This window comes from Ooceraea biroi, chromosome 12 (genome assembly GCF_003672135.1).
Source record: "Ooceraea biroi isolate clonal line C1 chromosome 12, Obir_v5.4, whole genome shotgun sequence".
Classification (NCBI taxonomy): domain Eukaryota; kingdom Metazoa; phylum Arthropoda; class Insecta; order Hymenoptera; family Formicidae; genus Ooceraea; species Ooceraea biroi.
Window position 1 is genome coordinate 2,836,695 of NC_039517.1, and position 25,743 is coordinate 2,862,437.

At 41.7% G+C, this 25,743-nt stretch overlaps 3 protein-coding genes across 5 annotated transcripts; 1 reads left to right on the forward strand and 2 right to left on the reverse strand.

The window, feature by feature from the left end:
• Positions 1-6,999: 6,999 nt before the first annotated feature.
• Positions 7,000-11,110, reverse strand: LOC105281565 (maternal embryonic leucine zipper kinase). Its single transcript, XM_011342868.3, has 12 exons — positions 10,967-11,110; positions 10,667-10,817; positions 10,467-10,576; positions 10,190-10,343; positions 10,018-10,124; positions 9,784-9,951; positions 9,501-9,698; positions 9,201-9,420; positions 8,590-8,659; positions 8,119-8,269; positions 7,941-8,044; positions 7,000-7,866 (listed from the first exon to the last, which is right to left on the reverse strand). Exons 1-12 carry the CDS (start codon positions 11,108-11,110, stop codon positions 7,593-7,595), a joined length of 1,851 nt encoding a protein of 616 aa, XP_011341170.1. The 3' UTR covers positions 7,000-7,592.
• Positions 11,111-11,566: 456 nt separating this feature from the next.
• Positions 11,567-14,505, forward strand: LOC105281566 (dnaJ homolog subfamily C member 4). Its single transcript, XM_011342869.3, has 5 exons — positions 11,567-11,740; positions 11,816-11,948; positions 12,177-12,267; positions 13,898-14,052; positions 14,139-14,505. The coding sequence occupies exons 2-5, from the start codon at positions 11,881-11,883 to the stop codon at positions 14,458-14,460; spliced, it is 636 nt and encodes a 211-aa protein (XP_011341171.1). The 5' UTR covers positions 11,567-11,740; positions 11,816-11,880; the 3' UTR covers positions 14,461-14,505.
• A 128-nt stretch (positions 14,506-14,633) lies between these two features.
• LOC105281564 (dopamine N-acetyltransferase) lies at positions 14,634-24,000 on the reverse strand. 3 transcript variants are annotated; one of them, XM_011342866.2, is made up of 5 exons: positions 23,860-24,000; positions 21,703-21,754; positions 16,720-16,987; positions 15,100-15,316; positions 14,634-15,000 (listed from the first exon to the last, which is right to left on the reverse strand). In XM_011342866.2, exons 2-5 carry the CDS (start codon positions 21,703-21,705, stop codon positions 14,802-14,804), a joined length of 687 nt encoding a protein of 228 aa, XP_011341168.1. In that variant the 5' UTR covers positions 21,706-21,754; positions 23,860-24,000; the 3' UTR covers positions 14,634-14,801. The 3 variants fall into 3 exon arrangements, with proteins under 3 accessions (XP_011341168.1, XP_026829856.1, XP_011341167.1); XM_026974055.1 differs by lacking the exon at positions 21,703-21,754 and having other exon boundaries at positions 23,860-23,991; XM_011342865.3 differs by lacking the exons at positions 21,703-21,754; positions 23,860-24,000 and adding an exon at positions 18,226-18,544.
• Positions 24,001-25,743: the final 1,743 nt, after the last annotated feature.

Here is a 25,743-nt window from a genome sequence, read left to right on the forward strand (position 1 = left end):
GTGTTCAAATTTGTTTTTAAGACTTTGCATGTTTAAGTTGACTACACAATTACGTGAGGGTGCAATTGAATTTTTGAGGAAACTTTGTAACATGCACCTCTCTTTTTGTATTCTGATATGTATAATACTCTTCAAAGATGTACGTGTATGTGATGTACGATTGAAATAAAGTTTTATTCACTTAAAAAAAAGTGTCTTAGACCTTTACGTTAGTGCGGGAAATTTGGCGGCGGTGGTGGTTGTCAGGAGGGTGGATAATGCGCAAGTACGGCATAGTAAATTTTATAAAATAATACCCTCCAGCGGACGGCTGCATATTCATTTTTCCGGAGGGACTCGCCCGCGAGAGCTGGTCCCAGGGAAGAGGGAGGAACGGCAGAAGAAGGAAGAGGAGGAGGGTTGCTCGCGCCACTGGCCGCATCCGAGCCGCGTACATATGTATGAGCTTCTGGTGGACGCGTTGGTCATGCCTCGACGAATCCGGGGCTTTCTGCCCTTTATTTTTGTCAGCAACGCGCCCTTTCCTCCCGCGAATAAACAGGGAAAAAAGGGTCAAAAGGATAGCCAAGCAGGCCGGATGATTAGCGTTTCCCGGTCGTCCCGCACGACGTGTACGGGACTTCAGGTCGAGCAGAAATATCACGAGTGATTGTGTACGGTGCACGATGCACGGATGCGCGGAATAATCGTCAAAATTATACGAAACTCGGAAGAAACCCGCGTACTCTCGGGGATACGTGATTTTTATCCAGCATACCCAGAAACTGCAACAAACTACCGCAGTCGTACTTTCACTCGCAGCGCGACGAACATATTGTTTCGCCACGGCTAAGAGAGCAAGTTTTTCAACGTTAGAATCGTCGCGAATGGAGCCGCGAGATGAACGCAATTAAATCAGGTATAATAATTTGCCGAATGATTTCGTATAAAAATTTCTGTCCCGTGACACTGATTTCGGCAGCAGCAAACGCGAAACTATTGGGTCGTCCGGAAAGTTCGTGCCGATTTTTAATAGATGGCGTTGGAACATGTCTGAATATATCAACGTTATTGAAAACATACGATTTATATACACATGCTTAAAGGTGACATTTCAACGCATCTTTAGGAAAAAAGTTGTTTCAGATAAATTGATTCGTGTCAGTTTTGTACTCTTTTGAAGATGGAAGAAAACAAAGAACATTTTAGACACTTGATGCTTTTCTATTACCGGAAAGGCAAAAATGCCTCACAAGCAACAAATTCGATATGTTCTGTTTACGGAGAAGGCGCTTTAGCTGAAAGAACCGTACGTAAGTGGTTCGCTAAGTTTAGAGCTGGTGATTTTAACCTTAAAGACCAAGAACGCTCGGGCAGACCCTCTACTACTGATGATGACCAAATCAAGACACTGATCGAGAATAACCCGCGCTACACGACACGTGAATTAACAGAGATACTGAAAATATCGAAAACCACTGTCCACGATCATGTAGTGAAGCTTGGTTACGTAAGTCGCTATGATGTATGGGTTCCGCATAATTTAGCCGAAAAAAATTTAATGGATCGCATTTCCATCTGCGACTCGCTGTACAAGCGCAACGAAAACGTACCATTTTTGAAGCAATTAGTGACGGGTGACGAAAAATGGATCATTTACAACAATGTAGAACGAAAAAGATCCTGGGGTAAGCGAAATGAATCAGCATTAACCACTCCGAAAGCCGGCCTTCATCCAAAAAAAGTCATGCTCTGTGTCTGGTGGGATTGGAAAGGAATCCTATATTATGAGCTCCTACCACACAACCAAACGATAAATGCAGATAAGTACTGCTCGCAACTGGACGAATTAAAGACAGCGATTCAGGAAAAAAGTCCAGAATTAGCTAATAGGAAGGGCGTCGTGTTCCCATCGTGTTTCCATCAGGACAATGCCAGACCTCATGTTTCTTTGACTACCCGACAAAAATTGTTGGAGTTTGGCTGGGATGTGCTACCTCACCCACCGTATTCACCAGACATTGCACCTTCAGACTTTCACTTATTTAGGTCTTTGCAAAATTCTCTTAGCGGCAAGAACTTCAACTCTTTGATCGACATAAAAAACCACCTTGAGGAGTTTTTCGCCGAGAAACCTAAGAAGTTCTGGGAGAATGAAATCTTCCAGTTGCGTGAAAGATGGACAAAGGTTGTGAAACAAAACGGTGCATACATAAGACAATAAATATTTATCGACATAAAAAAATGTTGCCTTTGAATTTTCCTTCAAAATCGGCACGAACTTTCCGGACGACCCAATATCTTATAAAAAAATTCGCTAACGCTGCCGTTTTCGTCGTTAACAATGTTGTCGAGGCTAGGCTTTTCCTCGTAGACGTACCTACAAGAAAAAGCAACGTGCCCGCTCGCTCGCTTGCATTAAAGAGCAATTAGCCGCGGCTCGCGAGCACGCTGATGCCCGGAAGCGATAGAAGCGGGCCGCGCGTGCCACCCTTGCCTCCTCTTCGTCGTATATGCGCGGCTTTGTACACACGCTTACACTTACCTCGCGGTAACGCGTCTCGCTCGCGAGCTCGCCTGACTCGAAGTAGTCCAAGCTGCTATAAGAACTTCCCTCTTCCTCGGCTCGGTAAGATTCGCGCCGCCGCCGTTGTTACCGTGCGTCTTCATCGCCGAGGAGAGGACGCGCCTCTGCTCCTCTCTCTCTCTCTCTCTTTTCCGTCCGCAGGACCTTTTAAACGCACAAACGGATAATTTTACGACCGGGGTACTCGACTTGAATGTGACAAAAATGCGAAATATACATATAGAAAATCTTACGTGTCTTTAATCCGACACGTAATCCGGACGGCACAACTTGTTACCTCTTATTGCCTGAAACGCCTCTTGCGTCCTATCCTCTCTCTCTATTTTTTTTCGCTCCTCGTCGCGGCGTATAACAGCGCGCTCAATTACCGTCGCAGATAATCATTATCGCGGAAACTGTATTGCCGGGCCTCATTGCCTCAATCCTTAATTAACCGCCGGCCATACGGTAATTGGTACGAACCGGTGTCGGACAACCGATACATCGGGCGAGAACGAGACAGTACGTGCGGGCAGTAACGTTTATCCTCGCCGGCCGTACTCTCCTTCTCTCTCCCTCTTTAACGCTTCATTTTCGTACGCCGCGAAATTTATTTCAGCCTTAATGAGCATCTCGCGATTAATTTGCATTCAACAGGTACCTTGATTAGTATTTTATTGCCTACGCTGTATACGAAAAGGTACAGCATATGTCTATGATCATGCTAGAAATAATTTCGTGTTAAATTACGTCGCGGAGTACGCGCCGATACGTATAGATATACCAATAAAGTGATATTAAATACGTGTAAATTAGATGCATATGTACATTCTTATCGCGCTCTCTTTTATTCTGTTGGCTAAAGCGATAAACGACGATCGCAACGAGCCAGCGTAAACGCGCACGCATGTATTACGTCGCAATTAATTGTAATTTATATTCGAGCGAGTTGGAAACTTACATCCCGCGTGAGCGGCGAGTGCCGTCCGTACGGGACTCTATCGCGTATCGTTTCCGGTTCCGGATTCATTTTATTAATTTCGCGAAGGAGGCTCGTTGCCGCCGTTAAAATACTTCGTTTTTTCCTTCTTTTGCTTTTGCAGAGAGCCGTTCTCTCGTACCTACTGTACTTTCTTCGGACTCATCTCGCCTCGAACGCTCCCGCGAAAAGTCGAAAAAGAAACCGATGGTACTATTAGGAGTGTGATTTAGTTTTGAGGGTTTTGCAACAGATGGCTGTAGTGTCAGTTTGTTCCAATAGCTCTTTCCGATAACTGTTGTTTCTTACAGTCTTGACATTATCCATCACATTTAGTAGCATTATAGCAATAGATGCAATAACAGTCGTGTTTATATCATCGTAAAAATGCAACTTCCGAAACAGCATTTTCGACATGCGTTGCTTTTGTTTTTTAATCAAAAGAAAACTGCGGCTGAGGGTTATAAAATTCTTGTGGAGACTTATGGTGATTCTGCCCCATCAATTAAGACGTGTGAATACTGGTTTAGACGCTTTAAAAGTGGTGATATTGATGTGAAGAACAAAGAACGCTCGGGACAACCAAGAAAGCTTGAAAATGCAGATTTGCAAGCATTATTGCACGAAAATCCAATAAAATCCACTTCAGAACTTGCCAGAGCATTACATGTTGCTCGTACAACATTTACATGAAATGGGAAAAATTCAGAAAGAAGGGAAATGGGTTCGACATGAATTATCGGAAAGTGCCATTGCGAACCGGTTGAACATTTGCATTTCGTTGATCGCCAGGCAAAAAAAGAAGAGTCTTTTGTCTCGGATTGTTACTGGGGATGAAAAGTGGATCTATTTTGATAATCCGAAACGCAGAAAATCATGGGTGGATCCAGGCGAACCATCAACATCCACTCCGAGACGCAATATTCACGGTTGAAAAGTAATGCTCTGTATTTGGTGGGATAGTGTACTATGAGCTGTTAAATCCGCATGAGACTGTCACGGCTGATCGTTATCGACACCAATTGTACAAGTTGAAGCAAGCATTGGACCAAAAATGAGCACCAATTGCGAGTAAACGACGGAAAGTGATTCTTCTTCGTGACAACGCTCGACCTCACGTTGCGTTATCAGTGAAAGAAACACTATTAGAGCTTGAATGGGAAGTCTTCTCCGGACATTGCTTCATGCGATTATTATTTGTTCCGGTGGATGCAACACGCTTTAGAGGATACGCACTTTCATAATTTGGAAGAAGTGCGAAACTTCGTCGACGAATGGATGAACTGAAAAGAAGAGTGATTTTATCGTGGTGGAATCGATCTCTTGCCAGAAAGATGGGAAAAAGTTATAGAAAACGAAGGAAAATATTTTGATTAAGGTATTCATTCATTATCATATTTAAATATTAGGTTAGTGCAAATGAAATGGCCGTTTTTGAATTTGAACTTTAAAGCTTTATTTGACAAACTTAACACTTACTATATTAATCAAAATAGTCTCCATCTATTTCAATGCATTTGTTCCAACGCGATACAAGTGTATCAATACCATGTTTAAAAAAATCTGAAGAACGAGAGCCGATGAACTCATGGAATGCATCTTTTACACGCTTTTCTTCTTGGAAAACTTTTCCAGTTAGAAACCCATCCAAATGTTTGAACAAATAATAATCAGTCGGTGAAATATCTGGAGAATAAGGAGGATGAGGGAGAACTTCGATGTTTAACTTGGATAATTTTTTTATGGTCTTTTTTGCAACGTGTGGCCTAGCATTATCGTGAAGTAACAATACACCATGTCTATTGACCAATGCTGGCTGTTGAGCGCACAGGTTTGCATACATAACGTCAATTTCCTGACAGTATTTATCAGCGTTTATAGCCTCACCTTGTTTGTTAAATGAATAATGCACGATTCCCTTACTTGACCACCATACTGAAACCATAATCTTTTTGGGATGAAGGTTCGGCTTTGGCATACGTTTTGGAGCTCATTCACATTCAGCCACTGTGCAGATCGTCGACGGTTATTATATAATATCCATTTTTCATCGCACGTCGCAATTCTGTGCAATATTCCATCATTATTATGCCGGGAAAGCAAAGAAATGCAGGTTTCTAAACGTCTTATTTTGTCTCTCTCCGTCAATTCATGGGAAACCATTTATCCAACTTCTTCACTTTTCCCAGCCTTCGTAAATGTCTGACGACAGTTGAGTGATGAACATTGAGCCTTTCTGCAACCTCTCGAACTGTTAATGTCGGATCCACTTCGATCATGTCCTTTAAAATAATGTCATCAATGACGAAAGGTGCATGTCCACGAGGCAAATTGTCAAGGTTTGTGTCTCCAGATCGAAACTTTTCAAACCAACGCCTCGTTCTTCTTTCATTCGCGGAACCTTCGCCGAAAGCCGTATTAATATTTCACGTTGCCAGGGCCGCACTATGACCGAGTTTGAACTCGTACAAAGAAATTATTCGAATTTCCTTATTTTCCATCTTGACATAAACATGAATTTTAACAACCACTATCCTACTAAAAAAGTCAGATTATGTATACAAATTCACGCGCGGGAAATGTACTTTTGATATAGTATACATACAGCGCTGTCGGCGCGGAAGAAAGGTGAACTACAAAGGTGAGAAGTTGAAAATAAGAAAAACGGCCATTTCATTTGCACCAACCTAATACATGCGTTTTTGAGCAAAAAAAACCCTCAAAACTAAATCACACACCTAATACTTCGTATCGTCGTCATCCAGCCGCCATATTGCGCCTCTGCGGGCAATCGGTACATTTTTTGAGCATGCGCACTGCGAGAACGCGGCGGCGAGGTAAACCGCGGCGGCAATCGGGCTTTGTCTCGCACCGGTACCGATTCGGTAGCGGCGAAAGAAAAAAAGAAAGGAAAAAAAAAAGGACCGTGGCTGGTTGGCCGATCGAACTGCGTTTCGAGATGGGTTTGCACGCGGGACGGATACCTACGGGGAAAGTACCCGGAGCGATTATTGAGCGGGCAGAGATACATAAAAGGTCGGCTCGCCTTGCCCACAAAGCAAGAGTGAAGTGAACGCGCGCGGCACCGCTTTATGCTGATCGATTTGTGGTGATTTTACATCTTCGCCTGTCCATATACCTCTATACCGACTAGCGGCGAGGATGCGGCCCGGTTCAAACGGGCCGCGATACTTTATATCCGCGGTATAAACGCGAAATTGAGCTTTACATATTCTGTCCAGAAAAGGGCTAGAGCGAGCGCGCTCCAAGTGTACGGAAAACTTCTTTGTGCTGGTCCACAGTCGATCGGCCAGCCCTTTGGTCGGGCAACATTCCCAAGATCGATATCGTTCGTATCGCGCATGAAATTAAAAAAAAAACCAATGTTTTCCGTTCAGTTTAGAAAAGTGGATTGAAATTTGATTGAGAGACAACTGAATGACATACTTCTACCCACAATACGACAGATGGAAAGTTTAGATTGCTTTAATCGATGTATCGTTTTTATTTCGAGTATAAACAATGAACAAATATATAGGAGTGGTTATAAGGAGAAACGCATAGAGTGTAAATTTAATTTTTTTTCAATCTCACCTCACTTATTGCAGATGATCTCTATTGTAGGCGATCTCTATGCGTAGCTCTGGGATATTTTTTAACTTTCAGCGCACAGAGAGATTATTTCGCTGTAGGGTACATTTATTTTACAGAGGCAAAACTATACACGTGACTAATCAAGAGAGGTCTCTACGGGTAAAATAAATACACGTTATTACAGAAATAATCTCTCTACGCGTCAGTTGCGTTTAGCACTTTAATATATTTAAAGATTGCATGATATCCTTAAGTCTTACACTATCCGTTGCACATGTGTGGTCGCTTTAACGTAAATCCTCGTATCCTTACACGGCTAAGAGATCAAGGTGCATGCAAACGTTTCTCGTCATCGGAGTGCGAAAGAGTCGTGATTTGCGTACCTCAGGAGTATTTTCAGGAATGTTGTCAGGAATATTTTCGGGAATTTTTTTCGGGAGCACCAATCAGGATACGCACGCAGGAGGCTATCTCTCAAATGGGACACTTGGATTCGGAGGAACCTTCCGAATCCGTTGTGATGTCTCCCGCCGTCAGCGCGAGGATCTCCTCGCAGACGCGTTTGTAGACCCACGCGTCCCCCTTCAGTCTCTTCCGGCGGATGCCAACCAATCGCTTATCGTTCGAGCCAATCTCCAAGAGGCAAACCTCGAGCTCGAAGGAGCAGGAGTTTTGAGAAGAGATGGATTTCGAGGAGCTCTTCTTGTCTTCCGAGAAGGACTCCTCGGTTTCCCCTTGCAAGATGAACCTGCAAAGAAGCACGATGACGATCCTCGGTGTCGGGGCGAGCAGACATTGTTAATGATGCAAAATTATAATTACCCCTTCTGACGGCACATTATACCCTTCTGCCGAAGTGCCCTTCGCAGCTTCGAGAGAACGTACTTCGGACAACCGCTGCACGTCGCGGACACGTTGGAGAGACTCTTGAAGAAAGGAACAAGATTTTATTGGTGTTTTTGCAATAACGATTGTCACGCAATTTATCCTGAAATCGTACCTTTCCCGACAGCACGTTTGGCTCGTCGGGATCCGCGTTCTCGTTTTTCACTCTTCTCTTCGGGGTGAGAACGTATCGCACCCGGTTCAATCCTCGCTCCAAACCCATTATAACTTTCCTCGCACTGCCAGGCGTGGACTCGTGTACCGTTCTAAAAGTATCGTGCATTTCCGTGTGCATTATTATTAATTATTAATTAAAAAAAAAATTATATTCCTATATGTTGGAGTGAAATCTCACTCTCTATAGGAAATACTGCGGTTTTCAAGTCTAGCGTTAGTTAGCACGCAGTACATTGAAAATTTATCTTAACATCAGGATATGCCGAAGAAGTCGATTAAAAACTTTATTGAAGTATATTACTTGCTCGGCGATTAGAATATTATTTCAGTTATTATTAATTATTATTATTATTAATGGATATATGTATTGCGGTTTAAATTAACCGTATTGAACAACCCGCAAAGTTACCTGGAGTCTGGCGTCGAGGTCTGCGTCGGAGTAGCTGATTTATTTTTTTCAGGCGGCCTTTTCGCCGGAACTGTAATAAAATTATTTAAAAAAATTGCAAACACGTCAACAATTTTAATATCTATGGTTCATTACCACGTCAAGGTGAGTACATGAAATTACAGAAAAGTTTAACACTGTTTCAGGCAGCGAAAGATTCATATGTAGAGCTGCTTGAGGAATCGCACGTCTTCCAAAGAGTTTTAGGGCTCTTAGTTGTTGTACGTGGCGACCGCCAAGAGGCCAAATTGCGTTTGTTAGCGAGTCACCGCTCTTCGTGAGGTAATTATCCGCTTTTCGCGCGACTACCGTAATTTATGACAGTCGGAAACTTCCATTAAAGTTTCTAATTAGGTGGTGCTGGCACCACCCAATTAAAAGTAAACTCTAGAAAATCTACCGCAAGCCTAATTGCGGTTACATACGATAAACAGTTAGACGGAAAACGTGCATTCTTTATTCACAATATAAAAATTTTCAAATCCACAAAGACTACGGAGGTCTTTTTTCCCGAGGAAACAATGATAGCAAAAGATTTCGACTGCCGTAATCGCGATTACATAAATATCTACCTGGCGATGATGTATCATCCGGCTCTCTGCTTCGCAATCTCTTTCGTACCGGTACGCATGGCGCCGTGAAGTTAGTCTCGTCGCTTGCCTTCGGCAGAACATCATAGGTGACGTCAACCACGGGAGACCGCCTGAGATTCGTTTTAAGCTTCGGCGACTGGTCGAGCTTAGTTACAAAATTGCTGATCGCTGCTTCGCATTGTTCGACACCCGCACCGTTCTACGTGACAATGAGATCAAATACGATTAAGCGTGTAGATTACGTGCAAAGGAAGACGAGGAAGATGATGTCCGACTTACCATTTCTTGCTTAAGATGCGACTTCGTTACTGGCGTCACTTTTAACGAGAACCCGCGTAATTTTCTGTCAAGCAGCAACAAATAAGTGGCCGTTCTGTAATCGGTCCTGTCGCTCTGTACAAGTTTCTTCCATATGTCGGTGTTACTCTCGCCGCAAATGGCGCACATGGTGCTCAATACCTCGTCGTCTTTCTCGAACTAGGTGTTATAGATAAAATAAAATTCGTTAATTATTCAAGCCATGCATAAGATCGATTACTGTCACTGTGATCGAGATGCTCACTTTCGTTTTCTGAACGAACGAGACGGGCCTCGGAGAGCCATTTGTGATCCACGGATGACGACACAGTTCGTGAATGGTGATTCTCTTTGCTGGGTCGATTTGCAACATCGATCTGATTAACAGTTTACTATTAGTGGACAACCAGTGCGGTTCCTCGTACTTGCCGCTCTGAAACGACGACAATTTTATGCGAAAATTTTGCACGAAAATAAGACGAAATAATCGAGAACTTACAAGTATCTTTTTGTATAAACTTTCCAAGTTACTGTCGTCGAAGGGCAAGAAGCCACAGAGCAAGGCGTAAAGGAGAACTCCCATGCTCCAAATGTCCACTTCCGAGCCTGCAAATAAATTCCAAATAAATAAATGTATATTGTCGCAAATGCGTAAAGAATCCAGATTCTACCTAGATATTTCTTTCCCATTATGAGCTCCGGTGCGGCATACGTGGGGGAACCGCAAGAGGTGTACAAATGAGCTTGCATTCCAGTCTTGGGCTTGGCGCACAGGCCAAAGTCAATCAATTTCAAGTTCTCATCTTTATCCAGCAAAACGTTCTCCTGTCAAGAGTGCAAATAATTAAATAAATAATTAGCAAACAATTACATAAATTAAAAATTAAAGAAATATAAATAATTAATCAATTAACTAGAAATATTGAAAAATATGGGAAACATAGTTACAGGCTTTAAATCTCGATGAGCGTATCCCAAGCTGTGCATGTACGCCACAGCGGAAACTATCTGACGGAAGAACTTGCGGGAATCAGCCTCCAATAGTCTGTTTTTCTCAACTGTAAGGAAAGAGACGCATCGTTGAGCCACTTGCTACTTGCACGTGACAAAAAGTAGTTATAATTTATAAACCATGCTCTGTGCATTACCTATGTGGTCAAACAGCTCTCCGCCGGAACAATACTCCATCACCATAAAATAATGACTCTCTGTCTCGATCACTTGGTACAACTTACAGATGTGTTGGTGCAGCAGTGTCTTGAGTGCCTCCACCTCGAGTTTTACTCTCGGTAGGTCTTCCTGAAACAAGCACGTTAAACAGATTTCTACACAGGTCGAGGTAGAGAGCCCTGTTGGAAGCCGAGCAGCAACCTGGCGGAAGTTGCAGTAAAATTTCAAGTACTATCCTCCGAGAATAACCACCGAGATAGCTCTGGAATGTCGCTTACACCCAACGTTGTCTTTTCCATGATCTTGATGGCAACCTTCTCGCCGGTAGCGGCGTGAGTCGCCAGCTTGACTTTGGCGAAGCCACCGCTGCCGATCGTCTTCTCCAGGTCGTACAATCCCTTGAGAGCGGCATATCGCACCATCGTGGAACTCGCTGCAGCACCTGGGAATCGTAGGCACTCATAAATGCTACGAATCGCCCGAGTCTTACCGCCCGTGTCGCGTCAACTTTTAAACCACGATTTCTTAACGTAAACAACTGTTAACAGCCAATCGAGAGTCGCAGGTGAGGATAGTGGAGCTTCGTAGCGGGGTTTGCTCGAACTATAATGATATTGCAAATACAGGAAACATATAATCGATTATCTATGATATAATATATATGTAGATAATATTATAAAGTGCATGATCAAATAAAAGTATAAATTGATTTCTAATCCGCTGTCGATTGTACTACTCGACAATAAAAAGTGCATCTGATCCATGTCCATTTGTTCCATGTGAAACTGGTGGCGCGGCCCAAATTGGAGGACGTTGCGCCATCTATTGGGATTTCTTGAGGCTTTTGGTTAACGGGTTATCAAAAACTCCGCCAGGAATCCTCCACTTTTTTTCACCTCCACTGTTTTTCATTGAGAATGACAGAGACATTTAATTTTTAAATTGACACTACTTGATAATGTATTGGAAAACTTTATACTTCGAAGTAAAATAAATGCGTAGTCTTAAATAGCACGATTGAATGACTGGTTTTCAGTTTTAAGTGGTGGAAAGTATGTTATCTGTGCTGTATAATAAATAACAGTGTTCGTTTGACGTGTGAGTCGTGAGTACGCAAAATGTTTCAGTTTTCCGAAATGATTGTCCCGTTAAGAGATACGCACGCACACGCATTATTTCTCGCTGCTAAACGATGGCACAATTCCTTCGAGTTTGCAAGTCGGAAGCCTATTGTATAATCCGGCATCATGGGACTCAGAGGTTAGAATCTTATCTATTTTTCTAGCTGCTTTGTCAATTTTGTAAAAGTAAATTGATCTCTTTTATATCTCTTTTTACAATATTTCATGTTCCTACATTTTTTTCTATTGTTCTTATTATTTATTATTATTTAATTATAATTATCTCAAATTGAGAACAGAAGATATAACGCGGTGTTATCAAAGAGAATTAATCTAATGCTCCCAATGTAGAACATTTCTTTTAAAGGTGCCAACAGAATTATTACGAGATCTTAAACGTTTCACCTGATGCGTCGCAGAAAGAGATTAAACAAGCTTTCATCAGATTATCGAAACAAGTATGTAATCTATATATTAGGAGTGTGATTTAGTTTTGAGGGTTTGCAACAGATGGCTGTAGTGTCAGTTTGTTCCAATAGCTGTTTCCGATAACCGTTGTTTCTTACAGTCTTGACATTATCCATCACATTTAGTAGCATTATAGCAATAGATGCAGTAACAGTCGTGTTTATATCATCGTAAAAATGCAACTTCCGAAACAGCATTTTCGACATGCGTTGCTTTTGTTTTTTAATCAAAAGAAAACTGCGGCTGAGGGTTATAAAATTCTTGTGGAGACTTATGGTGATTCTGCCCCATCAATTAAGACGTGTGAATACTGGTTTAGACGCTTTAAAAGTGCTGATACTGATGTGAAGGACAAAGAACGCTCGGGACAACCAAGAAAGCTTGAAAATGCAGATTTGCAAGCATTATTGCACGAAAATCCAACAGAATCCACTTCAGAACTTGCCAGAGCATTAAATGTTGCTCGTACAACATTTACATGAAATGGGAAAAATTCAGAAAGAAGGGAAATGGGTTCGACATGAATTATCGGAAAGTGCCATTGCGAACCGGTTGAACATTTGCATTTCGTTGATCGCCAGGCAAAAAAAGAAGAGTCTTTTGTCTCGGATTGTTACTGGGGATGAAAAGTGGATCTATTTTGATAATCCAAACGCAGAAAATCATGGGTGGATCCAGGCGAACCATCAACATCCACTCCGAGACGCAATATTGACGGTTGAAAAGTAATGCTCTGTATTTGGTGGGATAGTGTACTATGAGCTGTTAAATCCGCATGAGACTGTCACGGCTGACCGTTATCGACACCAATTGTACAAGTTGAAGCAAGCATTGGACCAAAAACGAGCACCAATTGCGAGTAAACGATGGAAAGTGATTCTTCTTCGTGACAACGCTCGACCTGACGTTGCGTTATCAGTGAAAGAAACACTATTAGAGCTTGAATGGGAAGTCTTCTCCGGACATTGCTTCATGCGATTATTATTTGTTCCGGTGGATGCAACACGCTTTAGAGGATACACACTTTCATAATTTCGAAGAAGTGCGAAAATTCGTCGACGAATGGATGAACTGAAAAGAAGAGTGATTTTATCGTGGTGGAATCCATCTGTTGCCAGAAAGATGGGAAAAAGTTATAGAAAACGAAGGAAAATACTTTGATTAAGGTATTCATTCATTATCATATTTAAATACATGCGTTTTTGAACAAAAAAACCCTCAAAACTAAATCACACCCCTAATATATATAAGCCAAATACCACTCACTCATCAACGTGCAGCCCGAACCACTGCACCTATCGACTTGAAATTTTAAGGGTATATTCCTATTATCACGTAGGTGCTCACTAAGGGTGGGTTTTCCGAAATTCCACCCCTAACAGGTGAGAAGGGGTAAAATGTGTTTTTATTTAATTCTACACATAATATTGCGGGCGAAGCCCGCGTGACGGAGGATGCTGGTGCTCTATATAGCTTGGTTTAATTAAGGATATAAATATCCTCTATAACAATATGTACAATAAATCATGAAAATTGATAAATAATATTCCACTGGTTATTCCATTCTTGCTACTCTACGTTCTTAACTCATAATGTGTGCAATTTCTCACTTGTTCACAGCTACATCCTGATGTCTGTGGAAAGCACAGTCATGTTGAGTTTACAAAGCTGAACGAAGCTTACTCCACTCTGGGAAAAGAAAGTACAAGACGAGAGTATGATTTTAACCTAAAGTACAGTAGGTACAATCCTTCCACACACACCGCATGGAACAGGTAAAATGTCACATTGACTGTAAACAATAGGAAATAATAATAATAGGAAAGACATGAAATGACCAAATGCGACATGTTGTCCGTAGGCAGTACGGGAGTCAATGGGAATACGAGGTACGCAGAGCGGGAGGACCGTGGCCGCCACCACCGAATGTAAAACCGAGCGGATACTTTGGGCTTATAATATCTCTTCTGTTTTTGGGATTGGGCATGACACAAATTTTTTTCATGTTTCATTCTTGGAGAGTGAGCAGGCTCACGATATTGCAAAACGATCGCGTGAAAATGAAGTATCAGCAGATTCGAGACGCGGCACAGGCTAGACACAACGATCAACGTAGAACCATACAGGATCTCAACTCTGTGGAGGATCTCGAAGAGTATCTGGCTGAAAACAGTAAGAAATAGTAAACATGTTATCAGAGACTCGATTAAAAGATCGATTATTCTAAACATCGGTGTTCTTGATTTTGCTGATAGATATCTTGCCCCGACTTCTTTTTCCGCTGTAAAACATTTTATTTTTTATAATTTTACGTTTATAATACAACAATTATTCTGTAATAATTATACATTATATTGTTTTATTTTATTTTAATTATTTAATTATTAATTATACATTACACTCTTTGCGATGTATTTCATACATAATATCACATACATGAGAGGAAATCGCATTCTTTAAATAATATATATATATACATATATATACGGCATCATATACATATACGTATGAAACTGTTCGATCCTCACAACTGTTTCATATACGTGACGGCCGTGGTGTGTGGAAACGCGGGTGAGAATATTTGCTTCCCATCCTCCTCCACATAATCCTTGTAATCGAGTTCGTATATGGCGTTAAAACCCATTCGTGCACAGAGCTTACCGGAGAACTGAGACGTGCAGTCTGCCCTGACGTAATGAAATCCTTGCGCCTTCGCAACTTCCCTGTAACAGACGAAAAACAAACTCAGTCACTCAGTATCGCGTAAGCGAGACTTAATCTCACATTCCCGTATCGGAATGTGTAACCGATGTAATACTCACATAGATTTGTCTATAAGACCTTTCGCGATACCCTTTCCCCTCCAATTTGTATCCACTGAAATTATTCTAATTTCCAAAACGCTCAAATCCCGAAATCGTTCGCCCACGTTCACGTTTTTGTCTATGTAGTGCAGCAGCTTCAGTATCTCCTTAAATTTTGCGTTTTTGCATGAACGTATGTATTCTGGTTCCTCGACTGGCGGAGGGCCCATTTTACCTGCGGTCAAGAGGAAATTTAATAAAAAAAAAAGTACAAATCTCTTTACGACACGAAATAATATATTGATTCAGTTTAACGATAAATGATACATATACACGCACATTTATATCACTTGGGAATTGCCGTTATTGGTTCCGCTATTTAATTATAAACTGAATTATTCGCTGTAATAATTAATTAAAAGATTGCTTTCGGTCACATAAATCATTTTTCGTGTCACGTTTAATTTAGTTTATTCGTGATCGACTTTGAACGTAACAGTTTTCTTTTTTTTCGATCCTGCTTGAATTTTAACGCTCGTGCGAGAAGAATCAAGTCGAGAAATTGTTTTAGTAGATAATTATGCATATATTATATATATATATATGTAACATTTATGTGCAGCTACGCATTTTACGATGCATTAGCATATTACTAACGATGACTATTAATTAGCAAGCAAGCTACGAACTGAATTAACTGAACTATATAAGAGCATGACGAACAGCATGCGCGCGCACGCGCGCGTGTGTGTGTATTATGATTATAGATCTTTCAGTACAATCGTGAACGAATGATTTAACGTTTTTATTTCCTTTTTATTCGTTTCTTAATTGCGGCGTTCCCACGATTTAGAACGGAAATAGTACCGTTCTTCCTCTATTAACATTGTGAATCGCATAAAACTGTTTTTTTTTTTATAAAATTCGACTCTTGTCGAAGAAGGATCAAACCACTTTCTGAACTGTAAACGATACGGCCGTCCTTCCAGTTTGGTAACGGGATATATTGCTCCGCTCCCTCGTGTTATGTGAACCTCTCCTCTTTTTTTTACCGATAATTATTTACCGGTAAAGTATTATTATTATTTTATTTCTGTATTTGAATACTGTTACTTTTTATTATGAAGATATGTATGTATATAACATTCGTCACCTTACGCCACTCGTGTCATTCGTTCATGTCATTAGTCATGTAAATCTGTATTCAAATCGCAATGGATACATGTTTATCAGGAATCTATATGTAATTATCTTACTTTGAATTGCAACCGGTATCGGATATAATAACTCACGGGACTTTGAGATATATATTACCACTTTACGTAACATCGTACTGTACCGTTACATTTCTTCAGTTACCTCCGCGCATGCACTCGTCTGCATACGCGATTTTATTTCACATTAACCGGTAATTTTCGCGTCCACTTAACCGCAAAATATGCATATATTTATTTTTTGCGTACATTAATGTCAATGTATATGTGTATTAATCTTAATATGTATCTCGGTATTTTTCATCGTAAATATCCAAAAATCTGTGACCAAAACATATCAATCAAATGTGATTTGGACGCACGTTTTCGTGATCCATTAAACAAATAAAAGGTTCGGGCGAATAAAACAACGTTACGACTTTACCGTTAAGTGAGACTCCAACGATGGTACCATTCGCCGAGACCGCCTTCAGACTCAGGTTGTTTTCAAAGGATGCGTTACTGCAATAATCCTCCAGTTCCCAGCAAGTGCTGTCCTCACCCTCCGGGATCAACTGGATACTTTGATTGAGCGGTTCATCCCGGAAGAAGAATCGTCTCAAGAATTTCAACACCCTCAGTTTATCGTCCTTGTTAATTATCTCGATGTGATAATCCATTCCACCGTTCGACCCGTCCGCCGAATCGGCCAACTAACAGATAACAGCATTGCTAAATTAAGGATCTTGGAAACAAAAATTAATTTTGCTTTAGAATTGCTATACGGAAAAATAGTGAATACGTCTTGACGTTTTAATTAAAACTACCCGTATCTTGGTATCTTGGAATGTTTGTAACTCGCTAAAATAAATTATTAAGTACGCGTTGAGCAATGCAAAGCGCAAATTCAGGATCCTTTGCATGGAACCTTGCAAATTATCGAATTGATTATCGAAATTAAATAATTCGGAAATTTTATGGATGTTGCATTGGATTGATTCCGGTTAATCGATTGACATCAAGCGTTTGAAGCGCGTTGAAGCATCCTCATTTGAGGCATCTTCAACACATGACCGGTCGTGTTGCGCGGTCAACGCCACCCGGCGCTAATTCGTCATTGATCTACTTCTGGGTAGTGATTTATGAGAGCCGATGAAATCGCTTGCGAGCACAAACGATTTGTAAAGGGGATCTGAGAAACCAAAAACGATTAAATATATGTACATCTATAACTAACGTGTGTTTAAAATAGAAAAGAATTTCGCATTTAGTGCGCAACACCTTCGTATTAGAAGTTATTACACAATTATGTGCTTATCCCTTCCGCCTGCGAAAAGTCGTTTCATATGTAATTGCCATAATATTTACTGTGCTCATAATATTCGTTCACGATAAAGATAAGAGCAGCATGTAGGAAATATTACGCATTATATTAATATTATGCGTTTTCGTTAAAAAATGCACTCCGGTTATATCTTCTTCGTCATCATGTTATGTCACGTCAAGGGTAGCGTATCCTTACGCACAAAGTGTTCTTACGTAGTACAGTTCCCCCTTTCAGCATAATTAATAATCTGCATAATGATAACTGTGTGACGCCCTACAATTGTCGTGAGAAAATGATTAGATCATCGCGTTAGAGCGCGTTTGCTCGTGTATCGCAGTGACCAGCCAAGGCAAAGAGCGAAACGTATCCCATCCTCCCGCAAAGATCTATTCGCTTTGAAGAAGAGGGTCACCGAATGGAGGGCCCAATGAATTGGAATCAGAGACTGAAAGCGCGATAATTTTTATGCAGCGAAATTGTCGACGCGTTACGCAGATGAGTGATCCCGGATGAATGTTCACCCTACGTTAAGAAGAAAAAGAGTAAAACGAAGAAGAACGATGTTTTTGCATTAAAAATATGGACGTTAAACCCCTGCCCCGCGTCCCTAGTCTAATTTCTTACCGAGTATCTCGTGATCTTTGGCACATCTTTCACGAAACTAGTAGCGCTGGTCTTGTCGCTGTCGATGCGCGTCGATGCGTCAATCAAATTTGACACGCGTACGTTCTCCATGGTGTTTATTTATTTATAATAACGACAAGCTGCACCGTGGACTCGCGATCGCAGTCGGTTCTTTCGGTTCGTTCGATGAGGCGAGAAGTACCGAGTGCGTGTGAATTACGGGCAACAACTGTGTAAAGCTCTAAGCGCGCCGAGAACGCGATGCTCGGCCTGTCTCGACCTCGTCGAGGTGGTAATCTAACACTGCGCATTGTGATAGAACGCCGTCTGCCTTATATACGCTCGCAGTAGCAGCAAAAGGCGTTCTTACGGGTTCAGGGGCAGGCAGATATGAGAGTTTAGGATACTTCAGATTGGTAACGCCTCCGTCACGTTTACATTTCAATATCGAAGGATATCTAATACGCCTTGGACCGACCGCGACGACCACCGCGTAATTATTCCGCAGCTTCGTACAATTCTGCAACAGTTCATCTCGCAGTAAACTGGATTTGCGTTTTTACATTGCTTCTACATCTCCAGCAGTTCAGGAACATTGCATGGCGAGAGAAAAAGGAGCATGGGGTCGAGTAAGGTTCCGAATGCCAGGTTGAAAGTAAATCGAAGTTTCGAAATTATCTCTGCGATGATCCATTTGCATTGTCGTGAACTTGCGTTTATATCGTTGGAACACACGTGAAATTTAACGATGAGCATGTGAAACGACCTCGCGGCTAGGATCCGGTAGAATCTCAGGTTGCATCTCAGTGCGTCATTTCATGTATGTCATACGTGATCAAATATTTCGTGAAACGTGCTCGTGTTGAGTTTGCGTTTGTACGCATCTGAATGCTCGTTACATGCAAACATGGAAAACGATTTTCATTTCCAGGCGAGACGTCAGTATGCAGTATATTGGAGAAAATAACGAGCTAATTAGTGTTCAAGCAATATCGCTTACAAAGTTAACTAACTGATGGCAGCCATGTAGTTTTAACGCTCGAATGCGCTCGTTACATTACACGACGCATTAGCTGACATGGAAAAGCGATTGAATTGACGGGAGGTCAATATTTATCTTGCGTTTGCACGCGCGCACGTTCCTCTCAGAACAAAGCATGGAAATCGAATTTATACAATCGGGTGACCCGATCACGTTCGGTCTCGTCGATGCCGGATCGACGTTTTGTATGTCCACCGAGCGAATAAAAAATATCCGTCGTTCGTGTAGCGTTTGAATTTTAAACGCGCGAATTGTAATGATCGCGTACGATTGCTAGTAAATTATTACGATAAATTGTTAATTTGCATTAAAAAGCTAGAACCGGTTTAGCGTAGATATAATAGAATGTGTCCTGCACTGACCGATTTTTTATAGTATTGTGCGCTAACGTTGTTTAACAATGAGAACGGGACATGCCAAAGATTGGTCATTCCCGTCGACGCGAAGGCCGTCGACGAGCGTCGTTACCGCGTGGTCGTGTCCGAAATGGGACGTGGCACCTTGAACATCGATCGCAAGGATCACACAGTTCAAGATTAAGACTATCCTTGTCCCATATGATCAATTATTCTATCGTTATTCGTCAATTATCCGATAAATGAGAGAAAGCACTGCAACGATATCTCTGGATTACCTGTGTACAAAGTATAATATGAAAGATGAAGCACGTGCTTCACAGAAGAAACAATATTTTACATTTTAGTCATATAAATACACTTGTAATCGGCAAATCGTCATTTCTGCGTAAATGATAAATTTCTTGAAGCAGGCAACATCCAAGTATAATATACCGTATAATGCAGTCTACCGACGTAATTTGAATTGCGCGGAGGTGTGGCAAGAGAATTACGAAGCATCCCGATACAGACCGTGTATCAGCGCGATCGTGATTAAACGGCCGCGGTACCGTGCGTCCTTGAATCGCGACATTCGATAAGCAAACCGATCGATTAAACGATCGACAATGAATATATTATATATGAATAGCCTGCCGAGGGTTCCTTTCATCCTTTCGAGCCGGATACGGTAGTAACGAGTTCTTAACGAATATTTTCTAAGCGGTTTCCGCGTTCGACGCTCAGGTGAACGTCGTACGATACCAATTGCTCAACCTTTGTAGAAACCTTTAGAAGATTTATAGTGGAGCGATAAAAAGTGAAATACAGGGTGAGCCGTGTAACCCGACCACCTTGAGTGCTTCTTAGGGGACCGGCGTAAATTTTCGTCGAGTTATTTCGAATAATTTATTATTTGGGGAAAATGTGCTTGACGTTCGCATGCTAATAAATATAAGATAAATAATGGCATAGCTGAGTCTTTTGTTAACTCGATCGTTCCTCGATACCTATATGTATCGCGTATACAGGGTGTTTCCTAAGTAAGTAGACAAGCTTAAGGAGGATATTCCTTGGGTTATTTTAAGAAGAAAAGGTCATATAAACATATGTCCTAAACTGCTTTGTTTTCCAAAAAAAGTACAGCACTGCAGTATCATGGCTGCAGGTGGACATTTTCAGCAGTTACTGTGATGTTATTATTTTTCTTTTTAGTTACTATTTTCTTTTTCGTTATAATTTTTCTTTTTGGTTACTATTGTTTTTCATTTGTTTCATTTGCAATAACACAAACTGTTCTATAATAAACGAAAAGTGAACGAAAACAGTGATGTACTTTTTTTTGGAAAACAAAGCAGTTTAGGACATATGTTTATATGACCTTTTCTTCTTAAAATAAGCCAAGGAATATCCTCCTTAAGTTTGTCTACTTACTTAGGAAACACCCTGTATACAGGCGTATTATCGAATGCATCAATAATTAGATCATTCAATGCGAGTGCTGTTCTTTATCGCCCACATCCGTTAAACGTTTTAGATCGTAATAGATTATAAAAGAAAATAATGTCGCGAAAATGCTTGCCGATTAGCTGGGATTGTGGTGTTCGATAAAAATAATCGTATGCGTTCCCGGAATGGGAATGACCAATTTTAGTTTTCATCGGTCTGTAACGAATGATTGGGAAGGTCGCGACTCGAAGGCGCGCGCCCATGAATGCGATTTACTTGGCGCACTTTCGGCTGTTAATGAGGAACAGGTCCCTCATGCAGCTCGTCCCGCGATCTCGCGATCGGACTGCACGATTTGACAATCAGTTTCAAAGACCTGCTCAGAGGTAACTTGCTGTGGCCTTGAGCGAGCGATTTACATGATTGTCGTGTTCTTGATATCTGTTACTATCGAACGCGCACTCACACCGTTCATTAGACAGACAACACTTTGGCGAAAGTGGGACACTTTCAGGTACGCATAAAAGGGAACAATCAGACATCTCTCCGTTTACGCGATAAAAATGTGCATTTGCATATTTCTCGAACGTGGGGGAAGATTGAATCATACCAACACGGATCTCGTTTGCTCCTTAACAGGATTTTAATTACCATATTCTCTCTGAGATGGCCTGAGATGGTTGCGTCGAATGGTAGCGAATCTCTGAAAAAACAGAAGAAAATAGATAATTGACAAATAAACATTAATAAAGGATTTCAAGATTCCAATGTCTTTGAAGTATCCAATGTCTCTGCACCACTTTCCTTCAAGCAAAAATTCGCAAAACCATTTTAAAGTATCGGATTTAATGATACACATCAACATGGCTGACAAGTTGTCCTCGACTATGCAACATGATCCTTCGTGAGACTCGATTATCTCGCGTAACGCATTAGAGATTATTTTCAAGAAAAATCCGACGTGTGCAACGTACAACAAGTCAATTTAACTAATCAGTCAACTCACTCGCAATGCGTGAGACCGTTAATGAATTCTCTGGAGTTTTATTTTTAATTTACTGGCGTATCCTTTAGCTTTGATTAATTCAAGAAAAGAAGTTTCAACGATTCCCGACATCAGAATATCATTATAATCCGAGAATTACGTCTTGCAACGGCCGTTAGGTCTGTCAAGTCGATCTCATTAAAAGATTATTTTGCGAGCTAATATTGATGTTAAGACTGCGTGTACGCAAGCCGCGAGAATTAAACTGTTTACTAAAGATTCTGACGCGACCATGTAAACGCGCAAACGACACAGACATTTATGAGGAAGAAAAACACATACGTGGACCAAACGAATCCGTTTCTTCTTTTCAAAGTGACACGATTATTGTTGCATGCTTGTAAATGGACGCCAATTAGAAAAAGGCAATCTTTATTATTTCGCAGCTATTCGGTTTCTTTGTCGAACGGATTAACGTTTAACGCCATGAGAACGCACTGAACAGAAACATCTATATCATAATTTTTCTTATCGCATAGTCCACTGATTTCCTTATGAAGAAAAGCTATATGAATGCTCGTAATGTGAAAGGCAGCGCACGTTTTCGGTATATCATACAACTTTGTTGCGATCTAATGTGTTTACATCAATACAAAGTACCAATCGAAGAGCAAGATAGGGATATAAATATAAAGGGAAAATTGCTAAACGTGTGAAATCGTCCGAATTAATTCGGCGATGAACGCATTATTTGCATTCGTCGCGTATCACGAGAGATATGCACACGCGCGCGCATTGCATCAGAACAAAGTATGCAATGCCTGTTTGATTTTACCTGCGGAAAATCTAGACGGACTCGTTCCGCTTCTGTTGCTCCCCGCAAGGTCCGTTCTACCTCCGCGCGTTTCATTGTACGTGTACAGATTTGTGCACGCGTTTGCAATCATCAATGATCATCCCGAAAACGTCCGCGATCGCGATCGACACACGAATCGAGACCGTTGGACGAAACAGCACTCGTGTCTGATCTGAATGATGCGTCGCGTCGAATGCATTATTATCGGAAATGATCATTGGTGCACGGCACAATTATTGCACTTTTCCAAAACGATGTATTGCTCGGACATTGGCTGAGATAAGCGACCATCGTTTGAGATGGCACATCAATGCACGTTAATATATAACTAAGCTTGAAATTTACAAAAGGTCCACAAAGAAAAAATTTGGAGTTTTTCACATTGAGTGGCATTCAGCCACCTTTAATATTACATCGGTATCATGATTATGTTGCGGCACATTGGTGCTCAATTGATCGTTAATGCACGAGAATTGAATCTGATTGAATCAATTGTGCTCGAGTTGTCAGTTTAGCAGCAATATTTGCATGTCGCGCGTTTGCTGTCGAGATTTATTCAATCACGATGTTCGATTGCATTATGCATGGCTACTATTTTTAGGAATTGTTAGGAAAAGAGTCAAAAATCGTTCTTTGTATCTTAAAATGATTCCGCAATCTCGTAATTCTCAAATCAAATTTTTTCCGTTTCTGCTTCTAAAAGAGTTCCTCTTTATCCTCGCAATTCCTGATTTAAAATCGCACATTAGCGCTTACGTTTCTGGATTATTCCAACATGCAGTCAACCTCGGGAGCCGACAAGACGGCTGAAGAAGCGCGTGCAAAATCGCCGAAAGGCCTACAAGCGTGTGGCACGAAAACGTGCCAGAAATAAATCGGAACCTCGAGTCTCGTTGAACGTTACAGCCAAAAGCTACCCCCTCGCCCCCTGCCTCGCCGGTTGTCACCCGCCACGTTCTTCACGTACCTGCTGCAGAAATCTGCACACGTCGAGCTTCACCGAAAGATGCAAGCGTTCCGTCCCCTTTAACACGTCCGACCAGCTACTGCGTACTGTGCGAGAGAAGTACGAGGACCATTACTACCCAGCGACACGTCCGCGAACGAGACCCCCCTGGTCTATTTTTCCATTAAATTTCATTAGGAAGTGAGATCCGTGGCCATCAGTAATGGGTTCCCTTCTAGTGTATGAGACGCTTAGGATCGAGCTATCCCGTGTACGCGCGTAACCCAACGTTGACTGAATCTATTGCGGCATCCCAACGGACGCAATTGTGGCACAATGTAACCGCTCGCAAATTCATGCTCGCAAAACTCGTGAAACTTTACCCAAGAGAAATTTGTAAGATCTGGAAAGATAGTCGAGACTGACAGGTCGTATAGAGGATCGGAATGAAAACAAGTTGATCACAACAGTAGGAGTATTGGCCGTACAGCCTAAGACCTAGGCGTGTGAACCAGGGATCCCGGAGAGTTCGAGTTCAAATTTAAGGCAGTCTCCTAGTTATTTTTCGCCTCTTACAATTCAGAAGTGGGATAAAATCCGCTACCCCTCGGAGAGGAGGGAGTTGAGAAGCAGCTGGCCAGTAGTGAAGCCTGAACATGGAGGTCGGGACGGACTCAGAAGAGTGAACCAACATGGAGATTGGGAAGGACTCAAAGGAGTGAACCAACATGGAGATTGGGAAGGACTCAGAGGAGTGAACCAAAAATGGAGGTTGGGAGGGACTCAAGTGGAGTGAACCGACGATTTGGAGACATTCGGGGACGAATGTAATGTCAGGCTGGCCGAGCTGTAAGATCTGGAAAGATAGTCGAGACTGACAGGTCGTATAGAGGATCGGAATGAAAACAAGTTGATCACAACAGTAGGAGTATTGGCCGTACAGCCTAAGACCTAGGCGTGTGAACCAGGGATCCCGGAGAGTTCGAGTTCAAATTTAAGGCAGTCTCCTAGTTATTTTTCGCCTCTTACAATTCAGAAGTGGGATAAAATCCGCTACCCCTCGGAGAGGAGGGAGTTGAGAAGCAGCTGGCCAGTAGTGAAGCCTGAACATGGAGGTCGGGACGGACTCAGAGGAGTGAACCAACATGGAGATTGGGAAGGACTCAGAGGAGTGAACCAACATGGAGGTTGGGAGGGACTTAGAAGAGTGAACCAAAAATGGAGGTTGGGAGGGACTCAAGTGGAGTGAACCGACGATTTGGAGACATTCGGGGATGAATGTAATGTCAGGCTGGTCGAACTGTAAGATCTGGAAAGATAGTCGAGACTGACAGGTCGTATAGAGGATCGGAATGAAAACAAGTTGATCACAACAGTAGGAGTATTGGCCGTACAGCTTAAGACCTAGGCGTGTGAACCAGGGATCCCGGAGAGTTCGAGTTCAGATCTAAGGCAGTCTCCTAGTTATTTTTCACCTCTTACAAATTGATATATTTCTCGCTTACGTTACTGAAATTCTAAAATTAAATTTTCGAGCGGGAGGAATTCACTTTGCGATCAATGCTGAATGGTGGAATGCGTTTGATCGGTGCAGTGTTATCTTGAATCACCCGACGAAGCAAATCAGTGACAACGCTTAATTAATGGCCGCACTCGCTCGCACGAGCACGTTTACTACACGTACATTGCGACGTTTGCAACAATACGATCCGATATGCGATCAGTTGCACAATTTGTACTGTATCAGATTTCTTTCTTAAGAAACAGTAAATCGCGTGATTCTATACGGGACACCTAGCCGTTAGACGCGAGCCTTGAAAATACTTGAAATTGTTTATCCCGCGTATCGTCACGAGATCACGCTCGCGAAATCGTTGAAACGTAAAATTGCTATGAATCTTTTAC